This window comes from Barbus barbus, assembly GCF_936440315.1.
Source record: "Barbus barbus genome assembly, chromosome: 36".
Taxonomy (NCBI): domain Eukaryota; kingdom Metazoa; phylum Chordata; class Actinopteri; order Cypriniformes; family Cyprinidae; genus Barbus; species Barbus barbus.
In genome coordinates this window covers 5,004,517-5,030,567 of record NC_136714.1, presented here as the reverse complement: position 1 = coordinate 5,030,567, position 26,051 = coordinate 5,004,517, and the positions used below count along the sequence as shown (strand labels likewise).

The 26,051-nt window shown below is 35.2% G+C and overlaps 1 protein-coding gene across 2 annotated transcripts in view; it reads right to left on the bottom strand.

Moving 5' to 3' along the window:
• Positions 1-7,054: 7,054 nt before the first annotated feature.
• The window catches only part of chm (CHM Rab escort protein), a 59,809-nt gene continuing 40,812 nt past the window's right edge, over positions 7,055-26,051 (bottom strand). Inside the window, exons 10-15 of one of the 2 annotated variants that reach the window (XM_079394859.1) lie at positions 23,513-23,617; positions 22,647-22,710; positions 21,222-21,318; positions 16,876-16,986; positions 9,091-9,248; positions 7,055-8,968 (exon numbers count right to left, since the gene is read on the bottom strand). In XM_079394859.1, coding sequence (XP_079250985.1) covers positions 8,699-8,968; positions 9,091-9,248; positions 16,876-16,986; positions 21,222-21,318; positions 22,647-22,710; positions 23,513-23,617 — 805 coding nt within the window. In that variant the 3' untranslated portion in view covers positions 7,055-8,698. The remainder of the gene's footprint in view (positions 8,969-9,090; positions 9,249-16,875; positions 16,987-21,221; positions 21,319-22,646; positions 22,711-23,512; positions 23,618-26,051) is intronic. The other variant, XM_079394860.1, reaches the window with a different exon arrangement.

Sequence of the window (26,051 nt, the reverse complement as noted above, 5' to 3'; positions counted from 1 at the left end):
AATAAATGTCTTTATATTCACAACCATTACTAAGCGCTGAAATATTACACACACACACACACACACACACACACCATTGTCCGATAGTGAAGCAACTGACAGCTCCACCTCAAATCTCAGTGGTTTGAAGTGAGGGGTGTGTGGGCTCTTGGAACGTAACAACTGCTTTTGGAGTCAACCCGGTCATTGAGTCCTCCAGCACGACTCTGTCTGAAGACTCCTAGAGTCAACCAATAAATGTAACAACAGCAATATACACTGCTGCACATCAGGTTTGGACAATTGAAAAAAAGTCTTGAAAAACAGTCCTGTCTCATTTTTGTATTTTGCACATTGTAACTTATTTTTCTCGCTTGATGTGTGCTTCTTTTATCTGTCATTCCTACAGATACCTAACAGTTCCAAAAAGAACTACAAGTGCTATCTATTTCAAAAAGTCGATATATCAAACCTCTAAATATGAGTGGATTTTGCTACCTTAAAGCCACACAGCAGGTCTAGCTTCAGGTAATATGGAAATCCTATCTGTGAGACACAACATCATATTATGAAACCTAATGCACTCACAACATTCACTACACAATGAATACATATAAAAATTAAGATTTGATGTTTTGGATAATATCAAGAGTGTGAGCTTACATTTTTCTGTATTTCCATAGGGTCCAGATCTTGCACCTCCATGCCACCAGTCCTGAGACTGCAAATTCCGGCAAAAACAGGTTCGGTTTTACACAGCCTCACGTCCCACTCACACTCTCCAGCGTGAGATGGTGTAAAACCAAGCACTGATAGTGCAAGCAGCACGATCACAATCTTCTGAAACAAACTGGGATTGATTTAAGAGTGAATTGAGTCGGGAAATCTAGATCAATACCAGCATTACAGCTCATTTTAGAAGAACTATCCTAAATTAAGACATTGATAATCTTGCTTCATGATATCTTAAAATGCTGTGAATGTATCTGACAGTCAAAAAACTTATTTACACAGCTAAAACGTAGTAACTTAATCCTAGTGCAGTTGACACACAAAGAAAAGGGATGAAAATGACAAATCACTGATCACTGTTTTCGGCATAGTTCACAGTAAATGCAACATAGTATTTTTTCAATGGCTAATCAACGTAAATAATTATTTGATATTTATTTCATGCATATATATATACTTACACAGCTAAATATATACAGTTGAAGTCAAAACTTTACATAACTTTCCTTACATAATTATTTTACCAAAATATGAGGGATCATACAAAATGCATGTAATGGTTTATTTAGTACTGACCTGAATAAGATATTTCACATAAAATATGTTTACATATAGTCCACAAGAGAAAATAATAGTTGAATTTATAAAAATGACCCCGTTCAAAAGTTTACATCCACTTGATTCTTAATACTGTGTTGTTACCTGAACGATCCAAAGCTGTGTTTTTTTTGTTTAGTGATAGTTGTTCATGAGTCCCTTGTTTGTCCTGAACACTTAAACTGTCTGCTGTTCTTCAGAAAAATCCTTCAGGTTCCACAAATTCTTTGGTTTTCCAGCATTTTTGTGTATTTGAACCCTTTCTAACAATGACTGTATGATTTTGAGATCCATCTTTTCACACTGAGGACAACTGAGGGACTCATATGCAACTATTACAGAAGATTCAAACGTTCACTGCTGCTCCAGAAGGAAATGCCATGCATTAAGAGCCGGGGTGTGAAAACTTTTGAATTTGACGATCAAGGTAAATTTAACTTAAATTTAACTGTCTTCTGGAAAACATTTAAGTATCTTCTGTAGCTTCTGAAGGGCAGTACTAAATGAAAAAAAATATGATATTTAGGCAAAACAAGAAAAATGTACTCATCTTCATTCTGTTCAAAAGTTTTCACGCCCCGGCTCTTAATGCATGGTTTTTCCTTCTGGAGCATCAGTGAGCGTTTGAACCTTCTGTAATAGTTGCAAATGAGTCCCTCAGTTGTCCTCATATTGAAAATTGGATCTCAAAATCATAATGACTTCCAGTTCATTAGCCGTTATAGATTAATAACGATTAGTGTTGTCACGATACTGGAATTTCTAACTTCGATACGATACCTTGAAAAATATCGATACTCGATACCATTTTCGATACCACGGTGAATAAAACTGCCACAATATTAAGGGGGTAATTTTTTTTTATTTAAAGATAAATGTAACAAGTCGAGAACATGCGGTATATTTTACATGAACAAAAAAATGTCTTGAGGTACTGCATTTGTTGATTTATTTATTCATATTTTATTAATCTTAGTTAAATGTTAATTGAAACTAACGTTTACTAATACATGTACTAATTAAAATCCAAAGTTCTATTTGTTGATATTCTCATTTGCTTCATAACCAAAATATTTCCAGATATAGGGCCCTATGAAATCAGTTTTATTTTTCCCCAAATTCCGTTTTATTTTTTTCTACATTCAATTTTTTCCATTTTAATTGTTCTGGATTCCGTTTTTTTCCGTTTGAATTTTTCTGGACTCTTTTTTTTTTTAATGGTCAAATTAAATGCTATTAATATAAAAGCATGTCTAATTCATTAAAATCATGAACATTATACAATTTAACATTTAATTTATTAAAAGTGTAACAAAAATGACACGTTTAGGGCCGTATTCGTGTTTTATTTTTTTCTCACCTTATGTTTTATTGTTACCAGATTCTGTGTTTTAGCATGTCTATTATTTGAATGCATACAAACAATTTTTATTTATTCTTACAGTAGCCTTATGAAATGTGTTTTCCCCCTCAGAAATTCTGTGTTGTGTATTTAAATTTTACTGGATATCAGATGAAGGCATAAAACAATTTTAATTAATTTATATTTGAATTAATGAAAATTAAACATTTACATTTTTGGCAAATGAAGGGGATTTACTATTAAAATTAAAATATTTTGTGATTATTTCTTTAAAAAAATTAACAGTAGTAGTAAGTAGTAGTATTATGTACATTCTACTAAATAATAGTAATATAGCCTATTTCTGGCACACGGTCTTTAAGAAGTTAAACCGAACTTTTATTTTGACGGGTTGTCGTGAATACTTCTAAAGTTCTGTGTGTGTATGATATGACGCTAGTTTTACTCAAATTAAATGGTAAAATGCTCGTAAAGTGCCTTTCAAAGTTCTGTGTGTGTATGATATGACGCTAGTTTTACTCAAATTAAATGGTAAAATGCTGGTAAAGTGCTTTCAGATCAGTTCTGGAGATATTGTTGATGTATTTATGTCCTCATTGAGACGGCAGATGCTGAAATCACCGCGAGCGCCACATTAGTAAACACAACCGCACGTGCAGCACATTCACACAGAGACACGCAGAACATGCAGGATTCATATTTAAATCGACTTTTGCAGCTTAATATTTACAGATACTAGTCCATATCGCGATTTGATTTAAGTGTAATGACCTACTTTTGATTAATTCATCCAAACTTTGACAAATTCCGTGACATTCCGCGTTAAACTAAATTCAGTTTTTATGACTGGATTCCGTGGCGTTCTCTGCATCGCGGAGATCATAGATCCCTACAGATAGCGCTCCTGCTGTGTTCTTTAACAACCAGAGCACTCGTCTTTCTATTCGCTTCACTTGTGCTATTTAACCAGAGCGAAGGAGACGAGTGCGGTCACGTGTGGTGCTTGTCCACGCGCCTTTGGAGAGAAGTGAAAGTGACAGCTCGGCTAGTATCGGTGTATCGATACTTCGGGAAATTAATATTGGTACCGTTCAGATATTTCAGTATCAATATTTATCGAAATATCGATATTTTTGACAACACTAATAACGATAAAGGATTTTTCTGTAGAACAGCAGGCAGTTTAAGTGTTCAGGACAAACAAGGGACACAGCTTTGGATCGTTCAGGTAACAACACAGTATTAAGAATCAAGTGTGTGTAAACTTTTGAACGGGGTCATTTTTATAAATTCAACTATTATTTTCTCTTGTGGACTTAGGAAATATTCTAATATTTTGAGATACAGATTTTTGACTTTCATGAGCTGTAAGCTCTAATCATCAAAATTAAAACAACAAACATTTGAAGTGTTTTACTTTACATGTAATGAATCTAAAATATATGAAAGTTTCACTTTCTGAAATAACTTTCAAGAAAAAATGAACTTTTTCACCATATTCTAATTTTCTGAGATGCACCTGTATGTAATGTACATGACATACCTTGAAATGCAGCTATAATAAATTAAATGAAGTATATTTATTATTTATTTATTAATAATTTATTAGTTCTTACAAAGGACATTATTTATAGTTTAAATATTTAAGTAATTTATATATATATATATATATATTCCTTTTAACATTGTGAAAAATAATACATTTTGTTGTATGGACAAGAAAATAAATAAATAAATAAATTCAATTAGCAGAAGTAAAACTCCGAAAAGCGCGTTCTCTGAATGGGCATAAGCTCATGTATTGACATAATGCAGCCACTAGATGTCATTAAAAACACATGAAAGCAACTAGAAGAGGCAGATTTCTCATCAGTTTTGGGGACTATTGGCGCTATGGGCTTAGAAAACAACACTTTTCCATTTCTGCATGTTTACATTTTTAAATAAATCAATAATTATTAACAAATGATTGCTTGATGAATTGTATTTAACAGCATTCTGTGATATTTTAGAATGAAATGCCAACTGCTTTATCACATCAACTGCTTTAACTCACATTGCATCTCTTAGACAGCACCTTGTTAAGTGGCCTTCTATTTTGTTAACAACTGTTTATTGAATTTTATTATGTGGAACAGTAGTATTAGTGGCCTTCTTAAAGATAAAATCAGATGTAGCCAGAGGCATCTGCTAAGTAAAACATATCTGTATGTCAATCCTTAATTTGTTGAGAAACATTTTACAACTCCTCGGAATAATTCCCTAAAGATTCCTCACGGAACGCACCCCATAGTGCCGGAGAAACGTGGCCCCCGCTAGGTGTCTTGCCTGTGGCACATTTTACCCTTTTGCGTTTGAATGTCAAGACTCTCCATGCAGAAAATTGATTCCCAATGATGCTATTGAGCAGGCAGGTCACTCAAGAGAGAAGAAAATAATCTCATGCCTCCAAAACAATGAGATGAAACCAAAATGCTGGAGATAAAGGATTGTCATGAAATTACGAAAATTGAGGAAATCGATCATAGAGCATGAAGCAGATATATGGACACTCGATAGGTTTAAACCTAAATAAGGGCATGTTCTCGTGTATCTGCTGAGAGAAAATATCATAGGTCATTCACACATTATGATGTCATTTGTGTGTCCTCACATAAATTAACAGCATATCCACCTTTTTCTTCAAAGCAGAAGTAAGCCTATGGGTGAGACTTCCAGTTCATTAGCCGTTATAGATAAATAAGGAGAAGAATAACAACGTAAACGCTAAAACTAATATCATAATTTCAATATCAGGGTCATGCTTCATTTGTGGAGGCAAGTGGTGTCCCCCTATATAACATCAGTTTAAATAAACGTTAAATACCAATAAATCATAAAATGTTTGCATGTTTATATTCTGTAGGGTAAACATAATTCGTGCATTGTTAATAGTTACATTTTTGTTTTAAAATACATATTTAATTGAGTTTGAGAGATTGCATTTGTAACAAAATATGCATGTTCCCGCCAGAGAGGTATAATCATGGAATGTAATTGCAACAATATAACATTTTTAACACAAACAAAGTGGTTATATTGTGAATATAGATTTTATTTAACATGTACAACTTTATAAAATTGTTGCGTCCCCCAAATCCATCTCTGTTGTGTTACAACAATGGATGTCGCCGCTTTAAGAAAAGGAGGATTTCTATTTGCGTAAAGGCCATTGGAGGTGCTGGTTGATCAGGGGAGTGCATTCTTTCTTATTCATTTTCTTAAAGTTAGCTAAATTTCTGACAATTTCATGTGTCGTGTCTGTGGTGTTATGTGGATAACTTGCAGATCTGACATTTTAATCAAAATTTTGATAAATACATACTTTCATTCCAAAATGTCCCTTGATCTTTAAATCGTCATGATGGCAGCCTCCATTTGAGAAAAGTCTGGATTTAGGCTGATTTGTCTGTGGTGTTACTGTTTTTCCTCGTACCACCACAGCCTCTACAGTAACTTGCAATATGTGGTCTGCGGTGTTGCTTCAAAATGTATCTGACATTTCTTTCCTTCAGAGCCATTTAATCTTATAATGTTTTTAGATGTAAAGTGGTTTTAATCTTAAGAAAAAAGACTCCCAATTGAAGAATGACCCATCAAGCAGCAAAACGAACTGTTCTTACTATAAAAGCAGATCATATATTTTGTCTATAGCCTATAAAACAACTTCGTAAATAGGAAGATTTCAGTACATAAGGATTATGAATGGCATTTTTTTTAGTGAGCCATTAAATGACTTGAGACTCGACTCAGACTTCAAGTTAAAGACTCGTGAACATCTCTGCTGTTATCTCATAAACGCCAGAAAATAATATGGCATGGTGCAATGATATTTGTTAGCTGAGGCTATTGTGAGACATTTTTGGACTGACATTTTTAACCCTGAAACATGTACATTCATGGTCAGAATTATTGGCACCCTTGGTAAATACGATCAAAGAAGGCTGTGAAAATTAATCTGCATTGTTAATCCTTTCGATCTTTTATTTTAAAAATCACAAAAATCTAACCTTTCATTGGATAATAAGAATTTATAATGGGGGGGAAATATCATTATGAAATAAATGTTTTTCTCTAATTTACCAAGGGTGCCAATAATTCTGACAACTGTATATGCAACAGGGTTGACACAAACACGTCTTTAAAATGAGATGGCACGAGTTATCACTATACTTAAATTGTAATATGAGCTTTTTACCAAAGCACAATAAACGCAATTTAAGTTTGTATATGAATTCCAGACTTAAAGTAACAGGGTTGAAATAAAGTGGTGCTGTAGGATCAAGTTTAGCGTTACTAATGACAAGGCAGTCATATAAATCAAACTTGATAGTTCAACTTGTTATGGGATAACTATTATTATTTTATTCAGTATAACACAATCTGTTAATAATACAGTGTGGCGTAATGATGCTTGCTAGCTGAAGCCACTAATAGACATTTTTGCACTGATCTTCAGCTCAAGAGCATTTTGGCTATAACAGGGCTGACAAAACAAAGAAAAATGGCATTAAATAAATCATATTGTGCAATTTGTGAAAAGCCTCAATAAATGTACCTACTCAAATCTCTGTATGAATTACAAACTTGCAGTAACAGGGTTGAAATAAAGTTGTGCTTTAAGGTCAGGCTTTGGGTTAGTAATGACAAATAACTTGGCAATAAAATCAGTTAATTATTCAAATTTACATGTAGAAAACATACAGTAACAGGGCTGAAATAATGTGTTCCTTTAGGGTCAGGCTTCCTAATTACAAATAACTATTAGTGCTTTGAAGGGGTATTTTAGAATACTAGAATTAGTCATTTAATAATCTTATTTCCTGACGACTAATCTGAATATAGGAGGCACACGGTCCCCTCTGGTGGTCCCGCTGTGTCTATAGAGGTTACAGCCCTGGTTCATTTTCGAATAAAATTATTCTGAAAGTTTTGGGAGATATTTTCTTAGAAAATTCCCATCATCACTTCAAAACCAGACACAATTAGCATTCTAAGCCTACACAACATGCAAAACCACACATCCTACAAAATGAGTGAATAAAACCAAAGACTGGGTTATATGTGACACACATCACTCTTGACTTGACTCTAAACACTCGTCAGTGCTGTCAGGGGTGTGCTTACTCCCAGCCGTCGGAAAGAATCAGCACACTTCCTCTGGTCTGGGACTAACCTGGGCCATGTGTTCAGCAGTAATTCTTCCCCTCCAGAACGGGTAAATACTCTCGGCAGAGCCCATATCAAATTCCAGGGAAACAAAGACAGCAAGCGCTGTGAGGGACGACTGCACACTCGCAGCCATAATGAGCCATCTGTTCAGCCATGGCAGTGCAAACCAAATGTCATCAAACTGTGCTCCTTCCCTCGCGCTTCCTCACCTCGCCTTCATGGCAGGTAAACCGCACTCGTAGAGCATCACTAATGCTCGGCGTCACAGTTTACATCGGAGTTGAAATCAGTTTGTATCAGTGACAGGCAATGTGAAGCTGAATACTGCAGTGTGGCTACGAATAATGAACTAAAATACCTCTTCAATTAAATATTTAATGCCAGCAACCATTATAGTGTACATTTGTATGTGAAGACACAAAATAGACATAAGGCGAAATGAAAAGACAGACAGCATTCAAATAGACATCTCAAATACAGGGTTTGAAGAAGCAGCCTCTTGTCAAAATTAAGAGCATTTGTCCTGCATGTGACCAAAATCATTTAATCTCAGTCATCTGACTAACTCCAGAATATATGATAGGCACCTTGCTTGAATCATGCAAAATTGTGAATACATTCTGAAACAAAAAGCATTTTGGTTTTTAAAAAGTAAATACATAAAAATTGTACAGTAACTGGTCAAAATAAAACAGGCGTCAATTGTGAAAATGCAAAAGAAAGGCACATAAAATGTATAAAGAGGGTTGATGAACATAACAGGATTGAGAACTTCGGTTTTGCTCACTCGGAGATGAACAAGTGTCTCTAAAGGGGTTATTCTTCAGAGGATGGGGTCGTGTCTGATGGTGCCTGCTGGGTAACACTGTCCATCTCTGCAGGTTCAGAGCTCTCAGTCGATGGACTCTTCTCATGGGCGGCACCTTCTTCCTCTGCCTGGCTTTTATCTGCTTCTGTGTTAGCACTCTCATCAAAGCCGGGCCCTTCGGCCTGCGGACCGTCGCCGTCGTAGATGATGTCCTCTGGGTTGGGCGCAGGAGGACAGAACTCTTCATCAGGGAGGATATGATGAAACACTGATTCAGCCTGGAAACGAACACAGAAACAATCATAGTTTGCCTAAACCAACAAGAAACATTCGATAATTGATCCTACAAGCAATATCTAATCCAAGGAAGTCAGTGTCTGCCTCCCTCTGCTGGACTCACCAGCCTCATGGAGTAGTCGCTGCCCAGGCTGCCATCGGGACCGGTGCACACGTGAACGTTGCTCGGCAAGCTGTAGCTGCTGCTGTCCAGGGCTGATGTGTCCCTCATGTTGAAGTACATGACCCACAGCACTGCCGGCTTGCTTCTCTCCTCTGCACCTGCATGTGATATTTAAACAGTCATTTATTTTCTGTCTTTAACTGTCTCGACATAAGAAGTCTTCGAATTTCAGATGTCTTACTCTTGACAATTCAGAAAAATATTAAGCCAAATCTGGGCCAGTTGTGTTTATTAACGGTCATCACCAGGCCTAGATAGAATTTTCTAGATAGAAAAAAAAGATGTTTTCTATCTGAATATATTTTAAAATGTAATTTATTCCTGTGATGCAAAGCTGAATTATCAGCATCCTTATGCCATTGTTACACAAACTTCAGAAATCAATCTAATACGCCTATTTGCTGGTCAAAAAACATTTCTGATCATCATCAATGTTGAAACAGTTTTTGCTGCCTAAAATTGTGTAAACTGTGAAATACAAGCATTTAAAAGTTATGAATACTCATTCAGCAAGGATACACTACATTCATAAAATTACTGACAATCATGACAATTCGCATTGAAATACAACATTAAACACTGAACTTTCTATTAAGCAAAAGCCATTATTAAGAACCATCAATAATGATTGAAAACCAATAATAAATTATAATAATATTATAATGATTATTGTAACGATTATTAAAGGAGCATGTAACACTGAAGACTGGAGTAATGATGCTGAAAATCAGCTTTGCATTACAGGAATAAATTACATTTTAATTATACACTAAAAAGAAAACCGTTATTTTAAATTGTAATACTATTTCACAATATTAATCGTTTTTTACAGTATTTTTTATCAATTAAATGCAGCCTTGGTGAGCAGAAGAGACTTGTTTCAAAAACGTAAAAAACCTGTAATTAGAGTATAATATATTATTTAATAAAATAGAATAGAAAATAGAACCGTTTTATTTTCAGTACAAAAAAATAAAATACAATAAAATATAGTGGGGAAAAATTATTTGATCTCCTGCTGATTTTGTACGTTTGCCCACTGAAAAAGAAATGATCAGTCTATAATTTTAATGGTGGGTTTATTTGAACAGTGAGAGACAGAATAACAACAAAACAATCCAGATAAACGCATTCCAAAAAAGTTATTCAAGGCTATGGAAAGTCTTCGAAAATGTGCACAGAACCTAAACTGTATGAGACTGAGGGAGTTTGTTGAGAGTATGTTTGTGATGCAACAAATGACAGTAAGATAGACATGTTGGTGTTGAATATTTTTTAAACCAGAGAGAATTTCAGCACCAAGGACAGCAGAAAGCATGAGTTGATGGGAAGACCACAGACAGACTTTTTGACTTGCGGCATTAAAGACCACTTAAACAAGGAAGAGATCAACAGACCAACATGTAAAGCAACAAATCACACTTTTTTTTTTAGACTGTAGAATGCCATTAAAAAGGGTTCTCTGACAAGGCTGTTTATTTCTGCTTTAGTTAGGACATTCAGACAAAAGTGGAAGTAGTATAGAAACTCCACTCTTCTTATAAACATTCTGGTAAAACTTTAGGTTAGGGAACACTATTCACTATTAACTAGTTGCTTATTAGCATGTATATTACTAGCATACAGGCTGTTTATTAGTATTTATACCAACACCACTTACGGCAGTTTCAAAAGATCTATGTTGATTTATCATGATATGAGTCAGTTATTTTGTTAGCGGCCGCATGACGTAGGTCACCTAATCTCTTTCTCTCCTTTGATGACATCTTAAGACGAGATGAGCTCTATAGTCCAACAGAAGAGAAGAATCTCAAGAGTGTGTGTGTGTGTGTGTGTGTGTCTCTCACTGGTTCCTTTAAAGCGTAAAGCTGTCAGTCTGTATCATTACCCTTTAAATACATGAGCCTCTGCCGCAAAAAGGTGGGAAAAGAAAGGCTAGAAAAAGCGAGAGGGAGAAGGTGTCAGTCTGAAATGTCAGAACGGTCATTACCCAAATGTCACACAATTATGACGCGTGTTCCTTTTCCTGCCCGGAGTGGCCCGGTGATTTGCTTAATTTAGAGAGGGGGAGAGGTGTGGCGGCATCAATGTTTAACGCCGCTTCAAATATACCACCCATCCTTCCCTCTGAATGCTGCCGGGTCACCGATTCACAAAACGCTCAAGCCTTTAACTAAACACACACAGAAGAAAGCCATGAACATACATGACCAGGTAACATATGGACACAGAGAAACAGTTTTATACTGTATACTGTATATGTTTTGATATATAAAGTTGTTTATAATATTGATATAGGTTATATTTTATTAGTATATTCATAATTATAAAAAATAATAATAAAATAAAACATATACACCACCATTCAAAGGTTGAGGATCAGAAAATAAAATAATACTTTCATTCATCAAAAGCACATTTAAATTAAACAAAAGTGACCGTAAAGACACATGTTACAAAAAAAATTCAACAAAGAATCCTGGGGGGAAAAAAATGTCTGTTTCCACAAAACATTTAAGCAGCACAGCTATTTTCAACATTGATAATAATAAGAAATATGTCTTGAGCAGAAAATCATCACATTAAAATGATTTCTGAAGGATCATGCGACACTGTAATGATGCTGAAAACTCAGCTTTGCATCACAGGAATAAAATACATTTTTAAAAGTTGTTAAAACTTACATTTTAAATTGTAATATTTCACAACATTACTGTTTTTATAGTATTTTTGATCAAATAAACGCTGCCTTGGTGAGCAGGAGTGACTTTTTTCAAAAAAATCTTGCAGACCCCGAATTTTTGAATGGTAGTGTACACATGAATAATATAAAACAATAAAACATTATTTATTACTTTGTCTATTTTTTTAAATTGAAAGACTAACATTTTTGTATAAATAACTAATTTGTAAATTTATGTTTATGTTTAATCTTATACCTTAAGTTTATAAAGTCTATTGAAGTATGTGTTTGTATCATGTGTCTGGGCTCTGGTTTGGTCATACACACACACACACGCTCCCAGATGTGACAAATGTCAGATTAGCATACAGCACCACTCCTGATGGCGGCTAACACATGCCTGCAGCTGCAAACCTCCCAAACCACAATCACCCTCTAACACACACTGGCACACTGCCTCCGCACACACACACACACACACACACACACACGTTTACTTATCTAAATGAGGACATTACACAGACTACTATTGTTTTATATACAGATAGTTATAGACTTTAAAAGATCATCCCAACCCAGACCCTACCCCTCACAGAAAACTTTCTGCATTTAAAAACAAAACATTCACTTTATATTTATACCAGTTTTACATCCCCAAAGGCAGGTTTTTGGAGATCAAATTTGTCCCAAAAATACGGTTAAGTAGGTAAACACACACACACACACTTTTTTTCTTCAAAGCAAAGTTTGTTAATGATGTGACTGTTCTCTTAGTTGGTTGGTTCATGGCTCATAGCACTTTTAAAATCCCAATGAGAAAATTAATGGGCAAAAAAAAACTTTACTAATCAGCTGAAAAAAATGGGTTGGGACTCATACACTCAATGGTCACTAAGGTGTTCAGATACATTTTATGTGCAGTCACTAAAATATCTGAAGTATTGTTTTTTTTAGCCTGCTGCTATGTGATGCTAAGGTATTCAGATTTATTATTATTATTATTTTTTTAGCAGACTATGTGGTAGCTTAGGTATCAGAGGTTTATGCTATTGGTCACTAAGGGGTTTTGAGATGTGTTCGGAGTGTTATGGGTTGTTCGAGTCACTAACCCTGAATACAAGATGTAATAGCAAAGCAATCTGTTTCCTTTAATCTAGTCTACATGCGGTCATATATAAGCCTTGATCTTTCTGAAGGGTATACAATCCCTTAGGAAATCTGCACTAGTTGTTGTTTATTTGTTGTTTACACTCTCTCTCTCTCTCTCTCTTACACACACACACACACACACACACAGCGGTTTGACCATGGGAATGAATGAAGATCTACCCAGGTGACTTTGTCTCTCTGACCTGTTCTGGCCCACTGCTCTTCTTATCTAGCGATTCATCCTTAAGACCTCTGCCAGTATTTGTTCTGACATTTTAATTAAAATAGTACTAGCTCATTTCTGTGATAAAAAGGCTGTGTGTCGCCCAGCGGGGCCCCACATCCCACACCCTCTGATGTGCCGGCCACGCACCTGAGCACACAAGCTCATGCGCACTCGCACACGCAGTCGCACATTATAACATTTTTATTTTATTGAACTACAGAAGTACTTAAATTCACAACAAGAATCAATATAAAAAGGTAATGCTTCAAAGGAGAGATTGTGCATGATGGAAGAGTGATAAAGTTGTGTTGAGATGCCGGCTGATAGAGGGAGATTGAGTTTATTGGATGGAGTGAGGAGGGTTGAGGATGCCGTGGCCTAGATCAGGGGTTTTCAACCTTTTAGGACATGCGCCCCCCCAAGTTTGTCTAATTTCACTCGCGCGCCCCACAGGTTGAAAACCCCTGGCCTAGATGACCTTGATCTTACTGCAATCAAACAAGACAGCCATCTCACCATCACACTCATCTGGAGTCAAGACACTGTTATTACACAAATTATGATAAATTGGTACATTTTAGGAATTGTCAACTATGACATGAAGCTGTTGGAAAGGATCAGTATTAGGAAATGAAATCAAGTCAAGCTTCAAACTATTCACAATTTAAAGTAGCCAAACCAGTCAGAATTAAATTATTATATGGCTAGGTACGATTATCAAATAACAAAGACTGCAGTTTAATTAAATAAATATATTTGCTGCATGTTTCAGAGTGAAGCATGGACAGTTTTATGTCCACAGTATTATCTGTAAATGCTGCTCCTCACAAACTCATCTCTACATATAACATCAATAATTATTTTCCTAAATACTCTTATTTTACACTGAAATGTTACAAAAGCAATACTTCTTAATTTGTTTAATATTTTTTAGCAATAATAATAATAATAATAATAATAATAATCATCAAATATAAAACAACACCCTTTTGACCTTGCCAAAAACAGCTCTTTTCACGGCAACCCGTTTAGTTGCATGTCTCTTTAAATTAGTGGTCGACCGATATTGTTTTTCTGACAGTCGATGCCGATGTCTTGGAAAGCAGGGTGGCTGATGTAAAGCCGATATAATTTTATGTATTTTAAATACTATTTAAGAAATTTGAAATCATTTGAAAATGGATTAAAAAATAAATGTGTAAAATAAACATACTTATACTTTAGATGAAAAAATATTTTTCACAAATAAATAAATAAATATTTAATAAAAATAATATAATTAAAAAGGAAGTAAATACTGTAACCAACAGGGCTCTCAGTAATCTGGGAAGTTTGTTTGCATTGGGATGACATGAATATTGCAGTGGGCAAATAAAGCGCAGCATAGTTTAAATTCACGAGTTTAAAGTTTGTTGATTGTGCGTCTCCAGTGAAGCTGAACTCTCCTCCTGTCAGCATTCAATTCACACGGACCGACCGTCACGCAGAGAACACGCGATCAGGCAATAAACAAATGCACAATTCACAAGATCTCACAGCTGGATTCGACTAAGTTCGCAAGGTTTGTGAAATTAAATGTTCATTAGTCATTCAAAGAAATGCGCTTAAATTATATAAATGCGTATTTGCTGAATGCTGACAGCAAACGAGAAAGTATATAATGTTTGCCTTTGTATTACTAATGATATTAAAGCAATCATTATAATACTTTTTTGTATACATTTTAATTCCTTTGTTTAATCGTTTTATCTGATTATTAGACCGACTCCTATCCGTATTAAACAGAACTGTTAACGACGATAACGAACGAGAGGGAGAATGTGAGTGCTGTGTGCTCAGGTGCTGCCGTCAAAATAAAAGTCCCCCCTCAAACACATCGGCCAAATAGAAAAACTTATCGGTCGATGCGATATTTGAAAAATACCAAGGCCGATATATCGGTCGACCACTACTTTAAATGTTAATGAGCTCTGCTGACCCCACCCCTCTCTTCCGTAGGGTGACCAGCCGTTCTCATGAGACTGTTTACTTTAGCAGCATTTAGCTGCATTTTGCCACGGAACTTGCTAACTAGCACATAATTAGGAAAGGCGATTTGCAAAGATTCATAAACCTTATACTCACTTATTTTGTAGGTGAAGCTGGATCACGAATGATTAGCGTGAACATAGACACATTTACAGTAGGTAGATCAGGGGCGCATTCCCTTCAAATCAAATGTAATCCACTGCGTCTTCAGATGTCAGGAGTAAATGACGACTGCTATGTTCATTATTACATCCAACAACAGAACACCTCAATCGCTTAATCAGACACATTCTGCTCCAGCGTCAAAACAATGGCCGACTGTCTACAGCTCACTCAGGGCGGGTCTAAGATAAAACACCAGTGTCAATCAACAATTGTGGGAGGGGCCTGGGTCTGTGTGATGTAACACAGCCAAGAATCTGAGAACGACTTGATCTAAGCAAGGGGATATTATTTATACAGATTAAAAAAACACTGGGTGGATTTTTATCATCATATGGTGGATGTGTACAAACACTGCCAAAACACATTTATGTTCAAACAACATGTAAAAGTGAATTTTGCATCTGATGACCCCTTTAAAAAATGTATACTGTTCTTTTTCTTTTACCCCTTTATTGAAATTAAATGTCTGAATGAACCATCTAAAATGAATGGTACTTCTTAACACCACTTCAATAACAGGAGTGAGAGGGCATTCTAGGAAAAGCATGATTACTGTCATAGCTCACTCAGCTGTAAAGCTGTGCACTTTATTTTACAGTGGTTTGTCAGGCTAAACCACTGCATATCTGAAAAAAAGTCTTGTTTCTTTAAAACCTCAGTGTTGTTTTAGTACTATTAGATACTATTATTAGTTAATATTTTTAAATCTGATTTTATATTTTATGTCTTTTAATTGCTTTTTTTGTATATTTTTGTAATTTTTATTAAGTGTAATTAAGTTTTATTTCAGTTTTAGTTGCTTTAGGACAATAAGTTAAACTAAATGAAAATGATAAATTACATTGGCAACTAATTGAAAAGTTTTTGTTTATTTTATTTCATTTAATGTGTACATGTGGTATTTATGCTTTTATTACACACACACACACAAACACACAGGAATATTAATTATAGAAAATCTACTGCTACTTTGTTACTACACTGACATTTTATCACCAAGTACAACTTAACTAATCTTTTTTTTTTTTTATTCAATCTCTGAAATCCAAACTCACTATATGGATTCACCCTTATGATCTGAAGGTAATGTGAGGTCATATGTGACGGGTCGTGCTCAGATTCACTCTGAAGGAGCCAAGCAGACCCTGACAGAGCATAATGGGAATCAATGGGAGCAGCGCCTGGCCCCTGCCTGCCACACCACCATCAATATCAATCACTGTTATCGCCAATAACGTCTCTGTGTAAGCCCTTCGCTGAATGTCACAGCAATACCAGATCTTTCTTCTTTAAAGAGAGGAAGAGATGATCTCTCTTTGACACGAGCGGCAAGGTTAGTTAAGTACTGTTAGCAGGATGTATAGTGGATCTGGATATGCAATCGGAGGTCGATGCACAGAAGGACTGAAGATGTTAATGGGTTTAAATGATGGGGAGTTTTAACTGGAAGTGAAGGAGCTGGGTCAGGTTTTACCTTCTGAAGGTTCCTCTCCAGGAATGGTGGAAACATGAAACAACTGAGATACAACTGGAGCAAGATCTTCCTGGGCCGTACCAGACGATGAACAGGTAAAGTGCACCAAATCTGAAAAAAACAAAAATGGATCACAAAAGACCATTTAGGTACATATTTTTTATTTTTGGTTTCATATGGTTCACTTTTTTACCATTTCTGAGAAAAGTTTAAATACTCTAAAATGTATAAGAAAAGCAATAACAAAACTGTAACCATTATTAATTAAATAAATGCAAAAATACATACAATAAATTATATATACAAAATATATTTTTTTTAGAAATATCATGAAATATTCATTCAAAAATGTCATTAAATTTGAGAGTCACGCCACATGACATAATATAATTTTCATTTGTTTGTTTTTTCACTTCATGTTAACTGAACCACATGACCTTTTTTTTTATACACTTTTTGTATAAACCATATCAAATTGAATCTTCATTCATGTTCATCATAAAAGGGATGTATTCAAATCACTGTATGTATGAATTTGCATGTATTTTTTTATTTCTGCCATGGAATTTTTTTTTTTTTTTTTTTAAGTAATCACAACTTTTTATCTCACAATTCAGACCTTTTTTTCCTCACAGTTCTGAGTCTATTCTGATGGGAACAATTGGTCACAATTGTGAGATATAGACTCAGAACTGTGGAAAAAAGGTCTGAATTGTGAGATAAAAAGTTGTGACTACCTTATAATACAATTCTGATTATATATACCTATATAATCAGAATTGTAATTCTGAGTCTATCTCTAACAATTCTGACTTTTTTCCCTCCGAAATGTGAGATGTATAATCAGAATTGTGAGGAAAAAAAGGTCCGAGTTGTGTTATTTTGTTTATTCATTACTCCAGAAACAAGCCTCCATATGATCCTGTGTACCCAAAACATACTAAAAATAAACTTGCAAGTCTGAGAAAAAAGGTTAAAAATGTTTATATCTCACAACTCTAAGTTTTCCTCTTTCAATTAAAAAAAAGCCAGAATTGTGAGGGGGGGGGGGGGGGGGGGGGGGGGTCAGAATTGTTAAAAGTCACAATTACCTTTTTTAGTTTTTTTTAACCTCTGGTGGAAACTATCTTCCATAACATCAAATCTCAAGCTGCTGCATCTAAGCTGCACTAGGCAACGTTTCATAGCATGCTTACTTTACTGACAAAACTTGTTTAAATAAGTATGAAAAACTTGGACAACAATCTGACAAGAACTACAGTAAGGCTCTGACTTTCCATGAAAGTAGCCCTTAAAGTGATGCAGAGGGGCAAAGAAGAAACCGGCACCAAAACTCAAAAAAACTCAATCCTCATAAAGGTCTGAGAAGTTCTACTAGTGGGATCTGTGGAAATGTCCTGGGTAATCCCAAGAGTTCACACACCACTTCCAGGCTTATCATTACTTCTCCATTGTTTCTTCCTGTGGTCTGTGGTACAACACTGTGTGCGTGAGGATCAAAGAGAACAATTCCAGTGCAGGCAGCTCAGGGCGGCACACAGGCTCTGTGTCACACCGTGGAGAGGTGCACATATGCAGGCATCTCCAGTGGGACAGGAGGTGCAGCTTCGCTAAAGGCTCTAAAGACACATGAGACACTGCAGAGTTTTGAAAAAGATTCTCGCCACAGCCAGAGACACTCCAGGGCTGAAAAGTCCTGGATAGTTCAAAGTGAACACTTTTGTAGTACAGGTGGATTCATAATATATCCAGTTATAGGCATACAATTTTCTGTATAGAGTCTTAAAGCAAAAACAGTATTTTTTCTGTTCTATTTGAGTGGACACTTTATGAACATATATCACCTTACAGTATACATGAAATACATGGAAGAATTCTAAACTTATGAAAATGTATAATTTGAAGTAGATGACAAAATAAATGAAATAAAAATGATATTTAATCTGACTAATCAACATGAAACAACATTCATAATCCATTTTACTTCCATTGCGTGATATATTTTAAAGTGAAGTGAATGTAGATGATTCAATAAGACCAAACACTTTAAATATAAAAGACAAGGAGTCCCACTTAAAAATAAAATGAGATCATTAAATCAAGTAAGTAATCAATTAAAATAAAGGTAACACTTTAAAAATGCTTTTTAATTAATGCTTAAAAGTGTAGCAAACGTAACATAAAAATGGAACATTGCACTTTTATAAAGCACTTAAAATTTGCTTTATCATTATACAATCATACCTTTTGAAATAATACACTTCTCAAAACACCAACTACACTTACAGTATATGATTACTGTACTTGTTCAATATTAATATTTAACTACATTAAGATTCAATTGTATATACAGTAAATATCAACATGCAATTTGAAAAGTGATTTATTATTCAGATGCATAGAAATCAATTTTAAATGTCTATTTCATTATTTTTTAAAGTCCTTTTCAATAAGAATTATCATTAAATATTAATAAATCGATTATTTATATTTTTAAGTGGCACTCCAAGTCCTTCATACACTGATATCCTTTGGTTCAAACTAAGTAATGTCAGACGAAATGCTGTATGATGAAAGTATAAAGCAAACAAATGGGGCCTATTCTGATTTCATATCGATTTTAAAGGTGAAATATATATTTCTACTGTTAAAATACAAATATTTTATATACTTAAAACTTGCACCCAGAGTAATGAGATGAGGCCGAATCTGAGGTAAAGTTTGGGGCAGGACGACCAATAACAGATATCATTTTTGTAATTCTGTTTGCTGCTGCCAGTGGCCCAAAATCACACACTTCACCCTCAAAGTCTATAATCAATAGTCGTGGTGTTGCTTGGAGCCCTCGAGAGCCCATCTAACATCCCCAGCAGCGTAACTAAAACAGTCTTGTCATAAGTGGTTAATGATAAATAAAGATCATCTTCTCCCGTGAACGCATGTCTGTCACGGTCATCATCATCCGCTGATTGCGAGGGATGCTCTCAGGTAGAAGTGCATTACTTAAAGAGGAACAACTACGATCCATCTCCCTGTGGGACCGGGCTATAGCAAAGCAAAGCTTCCTATCATTTCCCCTGAACTCAATTCCCAGAGAGAGGAAGAGGAGTTCCGCTGATTAAGCTTTTCATTCCCCCGTGAGGACGGAGTCAGTCACTGGGGCCCGCGCCGAGACCGCTCCACCATCTCCACCTGATCTACCCCTTCATGATGATTGATAGCAAAATAGGGCCAGTGTAACAAACAGAATAACTTTCATAAATAACAATGGAGTTAATGGAGTTAATGGAGTCATCGCTGAGGTGGGCGGTGAACTGAGTGTTTTGAAGGACAGTTTTGACATTTGGCTGTGTTCTCAGACTATCAATGTGTATCACAGTTATCATTTTTGGAAGATAGTTTGAACTCTGCATTTTGGAAATTAATACGCAACAGAAGGATTTATATGCACTACCGCTCAAAGGTGTATAAATGTTTAGAAAAAAGTCCCGCTTATGGTCACCAAGGCTGCATTTACTTGATCAAAATTCAGGAAGAACAGTAATATTATGAAATATTACTACCATTTAAAATAACTATTTACGCCAGTCTTCAGTGTCACATGATCCTTCAGAAATTCTTTTAAATTGATGATTTTCTGCGCAAGAAATTTGAAATTAACAATTTTTGTGTAAACCGTAGTACATTTTTTCAGGATTCTTTGATGAACAGAAAAAAAGAACAGCATTTATTTTAAATAGAAAACTTATGTATCATTATAAAAGTTTATTAATGCACCCCTGCTGAATAAAAGTACTCATTTCTATTTTACCTTTTAAATGGTAGTGTATCATGATTTTCACAAAAGCAAAAACTGTTTTTAACATTGATAATACGAAATCAAGCAAATTAGCAGCATATCAGAATGATTTCTGAAGGATCATGTGACACTGAAAACTGGAGAAATGATGCTGAAAATTCAGCTTTGATCACTGGAATAAATTACATTTTAAAATATATTCAAACAGAAAACCGGTTTTACAGTTTAAGATTTTAAATAGTAATAATATCTCACAATTTGTTTGTTTCTAGCATATTTTTGATCAAATAAATGCAGCTTTCGTGAGCAGAAATACACACGTACATATTTTGGCCCAGTAGACTTTAACCTTAAAAAAAATGGTACACTATCCATTATCTAGGCTGTTGGTACATTTTGGAACTGGCAAAAGGAAGAATTGCAAATTGTTTGGAAATAATTGTTATGCCTGACAAAGCGTGGTGCACCATGCATTTACCATATGATTATGGTAACTGTATAACTGATGTGTGATCATGGCATGTATTGTGGTGGATGTGTAACTCACAGGTGCCAGGCATGCAGGTCATGGAGGAGGAACAGAGCTCCACCATCCTCACAGCTGGTGCAGAAGGTTCCAGAGGAGGAATCGTCACCAATGAGATCTGCCATTAAAACAGGAAACATACTACTTACATCTTATAGTTTACATAAAACATTTGACTGACATGCCAATTCTCCCTGGCACTACAAACATAGTGCAGAATCTACAGCGAAATCACAAACTAATTTTATTTTGCCCATGTAGTAAGTCTGTTGAGTTAATACTGGCATAGATGATAATGCAAACAAGGCAGAGCTAAACCGAGAGCTAGACTGTGTAACAGGATCTATATAATCCGGTTATGTTTTCATACAGTCCTTGGGTTAAACTATGTTAAAACTGATTTTTAATCAAGTCCAAATACGACAACTATGCCACCAAAAAAAGTGTGAAAGAGGAAGAGAAAGCGTTGACCGAATGCTCGTTTGGCGACTGTCATTCCAAAGGACGAACGGCTAATTAAAACCAGCCTGAATATTTAATTACGTTTTGTCACACACAGTCATGTAATATTCCATTTCCACACTGTGTCAAGACACTGATATTAATTTCTGTTCGCCGAGGCTAATGAGCATAAATTACACCCACTTTTCCTTCCTCTCCTGATCTGCTTTGAATATTCAAGCATGAATTCCTGATGGAGAACAAATTGGGCTGAGATTCAGAAGGTACGCTGACCACCCCACTTCTTTTCCTGGACTCTGGTGGACAGCACTCAAATTAGCCTAAGAGGATGCTTGCATGTCACCATCCACTCTCGCATCAGAAAGATTTATTTATCCAATTCTAAACCAGTAACAGCAAACAGAATTACTGTCCTTTCATTGAACTGGTTATTTTTTCCTCTCATAATTCACTTTAGAATGCTATGCTCGAGAACGGGACGTCAAAACTATTGTACCGATCCCACAAATCGGCTCTGATGTTTTGTTGCATCTATGCCTGCTGGATCTTGGACGTGTCCCAAGAATCCATCCAAATGTGATATGCAGCATAAAAAATATGTAATGCAATACAAGTTGAAAAGCAAAAGTGCAAGGCAGGCAAGAAACGCGCTTCACACACACACACACACACACACAGCAGAGATTGGTCAATGCGCTTTAAACGTGCATGCGAATATGCAAAAAAAAAAACCTAAGGAAAAAGAAAGAAAAGAGGAAAGAAAAGAGGAAAAACAAACAGAACCAATAAAAGCATGAAAAATAAAAAAACAAGAAATGAAAAAAAAGTTAAAGAACATAAAATAGAACAAGTAGACAAACAAATAAAAGTATGAACAACCACAAGAATAAGCAAACAAAAGAACATACAAAATTAAATAAAAGAGCAAATGAAAATACAAACTGAAAGAATTAACAGCCAAATGAAAGAAAGAAAGCTTTATACCTGCTGATCAGATTCTGAAGGTAGTACAGATCTGTCTGTGATGAGCACTGCTCGAGATATCTGCCTGTGAAGATGGAGAAAGAAACTTTAAAAAAAGACTAGGAAAAAGAAGAGAACATATATTATGAAGGATTCAAAATGACCCTAAATCACATTTTGCCTTTTCAATTTACTGTAATTGCAATGACTAGTTCACCCAAAAATGAAGATTCTGTCGTCATTTACTCAGCCTTATGTCATTTCCGAACACATTTGACTTTCTTTCTTTTGTGTTCAAAAAATGTTGTTGCTGCTCTTTTAATAAAATGAAATCATAGACTGACAGGTGGATGTTGAGCTTTCAAATCTTTGCTTCAGCAAATACATACCAGGCACAATGTGTCCATACATCAGCTTTTATGTTCCACAGAAGAAAGAAAGTCCGATGGGTTTTAGAAAAACGAGAATTGAAAAGACAAGTGTGACTTAGGGTCGTCACACAATGATAACTAAGAATATATATGAAATGGACCACTTGATTTTATGGTGCTTTTATAGATTTTAATCACCATTCGCTTTCATTATATGGAAATGCATTTCACAAGAAGTCATTGTGTATGATAGAAAAACAAACATATAATGTTAGAATTACAATAAATGAAATAAAACGTTTAAAAGTGATCATTTTGGTTATATTGGAGGTAAAGGAGTTTTTATTTTGATAATATTAAATACATAGGAAAGTGCAAGTGAAATGTCAACACTGTAGAGCCCTGCTCTTCATTATAACACCTGGATGGGACGATCAATATCTGCTGTTCAAGGTAGAAATGACAGTTTGTCAGTAATTACAGTAATGAATGCTAATTTCACTTTAGTGGGCTTACCTGTAAGATGTGCTCTGTCTTTGTTCATCTCTAATGTACGAGTCTTCAACCACAAAATGACTGCAGCTGATCTTCTGACCACGTGTATCAATCACAGCTTTAGCTCTATGACGTATGAATACAGAAGATGCATCAGGACAAGGAAAAACTGCAAGCCTTCCTTTACCCCAAAAACCTGCTTTAATCACAAAAGGGTCAAGAGATGGTCAGATTATGATTTGAAGATAAAATATTAAAAGACTAGAGCATCATATATTAGCTGTCTCATCCTTCATGGGTCAGGTGGTTACTTCTAAAAACTCTTTTTATAAAGAGAAGTGGCCTGCCATTGCATATGCTTCACTATAGGAATAAGTGCCGCTTTGGCATTTTTTCATCAAAATGTCATAATTTTGCATTGTTGGAATAAATCAGATTTTAAGCAATTTCTGTTTGCATGTCTACTGCATGTCAGTTTGCCACATAATATTAAAATGCAAAATTTGGGTCCCAAAACAAAACCAGACATGAACCACTGGCTTAGGGCACAGGTTTGACCTTTCTTCCTTTAATCGCTTCAACCGAGAAGAAAAAGAGCGAGCGCGAGAGAAAAAGGAGGAACAGAGGAGAATCTGTTGGCTTGTTATGTCAAGAGTTATAAATGTGCTTTATAGGGCTCATTATCCAAACTAATGGGCTGGGGGTGACATCCTTGAAATGGACTTTCACAACACAATAAAGGGGCAAGAGAGCGTCTCCCTCCCCTGACGAAAAATCAGGCCTCGGAATAATCCTCCCCCCAATGCCCAGATTGACTGCAGGACAGATCTGTTTATGTAAATGAAGATTTATTTACTTGGAGGAACTAGCAGAGGAAGTGGAGGGCTTCCAATCAATCGTCAGCCAATGGGGTGAAAGAAAGCAATATGGGACACATTTCACAAACCTAACACACCTGAGGGCATCCGTAGCAGGTCGCGTTTGCTTCTGAGTCAAGTGAACCAACTACTTATTTACCTAAATGACTGCAGGGCTTAACATCATGTTATGTCTAAAAGCGTTTCAGGCCAATTGACAATTTCAGGTAAATATTTCATGCTATGATGTACAAATATTTTTTTCCTTTAACTCCAACATTCGTTTTAATGTGTATTGAAAATTGATATTATTAATTATGTGATTTCAGTTTCAATTGTATACAATGTATACAGTAGGGGTGACCCCGAATAGTCGAAGATTTGATGAGCAGTACAAACAACAATGCAGAATATTAATAAACTATGAATGGGACTGTTAGATACATAACATTCTAATTAGAACACTATTATAATAAAACGCTGGGAATTTTTAGAGTTTAATAGTAGCCGTGTTTCTGCACCTTGTTGGGTGAAGAACACGTCCACAAAAGGAGTTAATTCAGAGACACATTCAAGCATTCGGGGCATTTTGTGCAGATAGCCTGTAAGTGGTAATATAATGTTATGTTGTATAAATAGCCTAACGAAGCGTATTCTATATGAGATAAATGATGAGTTAAATCCCATTGATTAAAAACCAGCTATCAAATGCTTCATCCTACTGGTCATCTTCAGCGCAGCTCAAAACAGAAATGCAGAACATTAATAACTACTGTCATATAGGCTTCATAACGTTATAATGAGAGCACTATTGTAAATTTTTTTTTTGTGTGAAATCTTAGGGTTTCGCTGACATTTAAGGCTATCTTTTAATCAAAACATAAAACATTATTTTTGTATCTGCGAGGCATCCGTTACACATTTTCCCTTTGTGTTAACGTCAGTAATCATGACTGTTGAATGTCTGACTTGACTCTTGGTAATGTATTTTGCCCCGCCCCCAAACATACGATTCGACTATCAGTCGACTATCGGCAAGATTCGAAAATTCTGATTCGACTATGAAAATCCTTAGTCGGGGACACCTCTAGTACACAGTTTATGTAGTGAGAATTATTTTTTTGTAAAGAAAAATTATATAATAATAATAAAAATATTTATTAAAAGTTTTGTTTTTTTTGTCTTCAAAAAAATCCTAGCTTAAAATAATTCCTTAGGTTTTTAATTTGCATTAAAATGAGTTTAACCTAAAAAAAAAAAAAAAAAAAAAAAAAAAAAAAAATTATATATATATATATATATATATATATATATATATATATATATATATATATATATATATATATATATATATATATATATATATATATATATATATATATATATATATATATACACACACACACACATACATACATACATATTACAGAATATAAACTATTTTTTATACAAACATATTTTACAATATGTTTTGCAATTATCTGCAGTGTTCTCAGTACTCCATGTAAGGAGTTTTATAAACAAGTGCATAAGTTTCTTCTGTCAGGGTGCATAAAACACTGAAATAGTGCTAATGATTCCATTTCACTTGCAACCAAGGCCAGCGTTGGCTTTGTAGATCATCATAAGCATTCATAAATCGCCTTCATAAACCACATCAGTGGCCTCTGAACCAATCAGCGTGATAACCTTGCACCCAACGA